Source organism: Raphanus sativus, unplaced genomic scaffold, assembly GCF_000801105.2.
Source record: "Raphanus sativus cultivar WK10039 unplaced genomic scaffold, ASM80110v3 Scaffold2271, whole genome shotgun sequence".
Taxonomy (NCBI): Eukaryota; Viridiplantae; Streptophyta; class Magnoliopsida; order Brassicales; family Brassicaceae; genus Raphanus; species Raphanus sativus.
The window spans coordinates 2,042-5,219 of record NW_026617580.1 but is presented as its reverse complement, the minus strand read 5'-3'; the positions used below and the strand labels follow the sequence as shown (position 1 = coordinate 5,219).

The following is a 3,178-nucleotide window of genomic DNA, read 5'->3' as shown; positions in this document are numbered from 1 at the left end:
GTACAATTTTCCTTATAAAACTTTATATTTTTGAAAAGATTTTTAATATGGCAATGACTATTAAATCATATATCACCACTAATATATTTTTTGTATAAATATTAATTTTGTGAAATTTATTTAAATATATTAATAACTAATAAATAATATATCACTGTAAAAAAACTTGCACACTATAAACTGAATCGAGCAAGTTAGCTTTGACATCCGTCCAGAATAGAACCGAAGTGAAAGCATTTGTTTTTAAGTGTCCTTTTTCGACAACACTCGAAACCTTCGATAAATACAGAATCCTATAATCATTTGAATAAAATACAGCAAATCTCTCACTATAAATTGCTCTGCCCCGAAAAATGAGAGTGTGATTGTTTCTCTTTCTTTTTGCCTTTTGTTCTTTCTGTTAAGTTTTGACTGGTAACTAATTTGCAGAAAAAAAGGCATTACAAAACTCAGAATGCTAGAGTTACTGCAAAATCCAATCAAAGCCATTAACTGTATATACTACCCACAACTGAAGACAGACCCTCACAGGTATTATCCCTCAGGACCCATCACTCTCCTCATTTTTCCAGGAGGTGACAGCACGGCAGGGCTCTTTTGCTCAGAGGCTTTTGGTTCAAGGGCGTCTCCTTTCGAAGCTGGAATCTGAAGCTTCCCTGGCTCGGTTGGTGATGGAGAAGACGAGAAATACCTGACGAACAAAACCGACGATATCAGCGAGATAAAATGGGAGTTATTGTCCTGAGTTTTTTCAATAAGCTATATATATTAACCTGTGGTCCAAAGCTTGCTGTATGGTGATCCGTTGGCGTGGGTCGTAGATGAACATTTTGGATAGAAGATCCAAAGCGTCATCGCTTGCCATAGGGAAAATGGTACGTAGTGGTGGAGCTGGTGAGTAGGAGAACTCCATGTACTCTGGGAGGTAGATCATGTCAGACCATTGGGATTGTGTTGGAGTTCCAAAAGCTTGAAAGATCTTTCCCAGTTGATCTATCTCAGTAGAACCCTGAATAAAGCAAAGTAAAGCAATGAAGATATATATATATTAAAAAAAAAAGACAATCCCGAAGTATTGAAGAGCACAGATCATTTGAGACAGTACTGGTAGAAAGGGTCGGCGAAGTAATAGCTCAGCGAAGATACAGCCTGCAGCCCAGACATCAACTCCTGCTCCATACTGTCTACTCCCGAACAGTAACTCAGGCGCTCTGTACCACGTCGCAAATACCTGTTACAATAAGTACATTCTTTTATTTACGAGTCTTCTATACAAGCCAAATGATGTATCTACACAACCACTCAATCTCAGCCTCTTATGGAGTTACAAATGTCAAATACGGTTCATAGGCCAGAAAAGGGTATCTAGTGACTGGCAACCGCCAATCTTTCCCCTCACACAAAACCGAAAGGGTAAGTATATGTATGAACCGGAACTAAAAACATATGATGTCTTCTCAATGCTCGTACGTCCCAACAAGACTTTCAATAAATCATCACGAGGTCCCAAACACACTAATTACAAATTCTAGATTAATATAATCTAGCTGCCAGCTCAAACCAATAAGATCCAAGTCTACAAATATCTTCAAGAGCATAAAACGTCAATAAAAATAACAAAACAGTATGTAAGTTCGAACAACCAATCTTTCACACCTCACCAAAACCAAACAACATAAGAATATGCAATAACAGGAAAACAAACACTCATCATGTCTTCTCAACGCTCTGTATCAAGCCTTCATTTTTATCAGAACATTCCAATAGATAGATTAATCAAGCTGCAAATTCAAACACACAAAAACATCGAGCTTAGTATGAATCGATGAACCTGATGAGTAAACCTCCGATTGGGACTCCCAAATACTCTCGCCAAGCCAAAATCAGCTAACTTCAACAAACCATTCTCTCCAATCAGTAGATTATTAGGCTTCATATCCCTAAAACAAAGGCAAAAAAAACTAATCAAGAACTCAAAAATCACTTAGAAGAAAGAGCTGTATAGGTGTTACCTATGCAGAACCCATTTCTTGTGACAATAAGCTAAACCTTTGAAGGTCATCAACATATAAGACTTGATATCACCAGGAGAAAGGAAGATGTTACGGTCACGAATCACAGCTTCCAAATCCGTCTGCATATACTCGAACACGAGATGCAAGCTCCCGTCGTGAGGAAAGGCGTCGATGAGCTCGACGATGTGGGGATGGTTCAGCTCTTTTAGGAGCTTGATCTCCCTGAGGGCCGTGAAATTGACGCCTTCTTTCTGGTTTCCTAACCTAATCTTCTTCACTGCTACTGTCTTACCAGTCTGAAAAAATCGAAGATTTTTATAAATCAAAGCAGATGAGGAATTGAAAATTTGGGGGGAAGGGTTTTGAATCTGATTGATCGAGTGACCTTGGTGTCGGTGGCTTTGTAAACGACACCGTATGTTCCTTCTCCGAGTACTTGGCGTCTTAGGTATCGATCTACGGGTTGGTTTCCGCCTGATTTCGACATTGGCTTTTTGTTTTTTTTAACTCCGGTTTGCTGTTAGCACTGGGAAGACGAGGGCTTAGTTAAAGTAAGGACTTTGATTCGGAGATTAACTCTATATACCCCATGCCCTCTCAAAAATATTCACACTATCCCTTCCCTATTCATACTAACCCTTTTATCCTTCCCTTTTCCTTGCAATTACCTTACTCTCCTTCCTTCCTTTCTACACATCTCGATCATTCCCTCTCCCTTTCATCCTCTTTATTCTCCAATTAAATACCAACCATATTTCAACCACCTATATGGCCCACAAAGAAACCTTAACCAATCAGATTTTTTGTGCCCCACATGTCTCCTTCTCCCCTTCTTCATCGTTTTCTCTTTTTCCTCCATTGACGATTTTTGAAGCTCCAAAACAGATAATTCAGGTTCGTTTTCCATGATTTTTTTTTGTGAAATTTACATTTAAATAACGTGTATATGATGGATAACGTTAACACTGTAAGATTTGATGAAAATTTGAGAGTTTTAAAACGATTTTTAAAACTATTTTTATGGATTTCAGGTATATTTTATATCCGTTTTTGATGAAACTTTTGCTGAAATATCAACTGTATATCTTGTCTACTGTAAAAACAAGAAGATCCGATGAAAATTTGTGAGTTTAAAAACGATTTTGAAAACTAGGTCTATAGAT

At 37.9% G+C, this 3,178-nt stretch overlaps 1 protein-coding gene across 1 annotated transcript; it reads right to left on the bottom strand.

The window, feature by feature from the left end:
• Nucleotides 1-308: 308 nt before the first annotated feature.
• LOC108816959 (cyclin-dependent kinase D-2) lies at nt 309-2,572 on the bottom strand. The gene is made up of 6 exons (XM_018589529.2): nt 2,401-2,572; nt 2,013-2,311; nt 1,832-1,940; nt 1,106-1,231; nt 774-1,009; nt 309-691 (listed from the first exon to the last, which is right to left on the bottom strand). The coding sequence occupies exons 1-6, from the start codon at nt 2,500-2,502 to the stop codon at nt 535-537; spliced, it is 1,029 nt and encodes a 342-aa protein (XP_018445031.1). The 5' UTR covers nt 2,503-2,572; the 3' UTR covers nt 309-534.
• Between the last annotated feature and the right edge of the window lie 606 nt (nt 2,573-3,178).

What these genes read in the sequence shown, in the direction of transcription:
- LOC108816959 (XM_018589529.2), bottom strand. Translation starts at nt 2,502, where the DNA reads ATGTCGAAATCAGGCGGAAACCAACCCGTAGATCGATACCTAAGACGC. An exon ending in ACAAAGCCACCGACACCAAG is followed by an intron (nt 2,312 to 2,400) that starts GTCACTCGATCA and finishes CGATTTTTTCAG; the next exon opens with ACTGGTAAGACAGTAGCAGT. An exon ending in CAGCAAGCTTTGGACCACAG is followed by an intron (nt 692 to 773) that starts GTTAATATATAT and finishes TTTGTTCGTCAG; the next exon opens with GTATTTCTCGTCTTCTCCAT.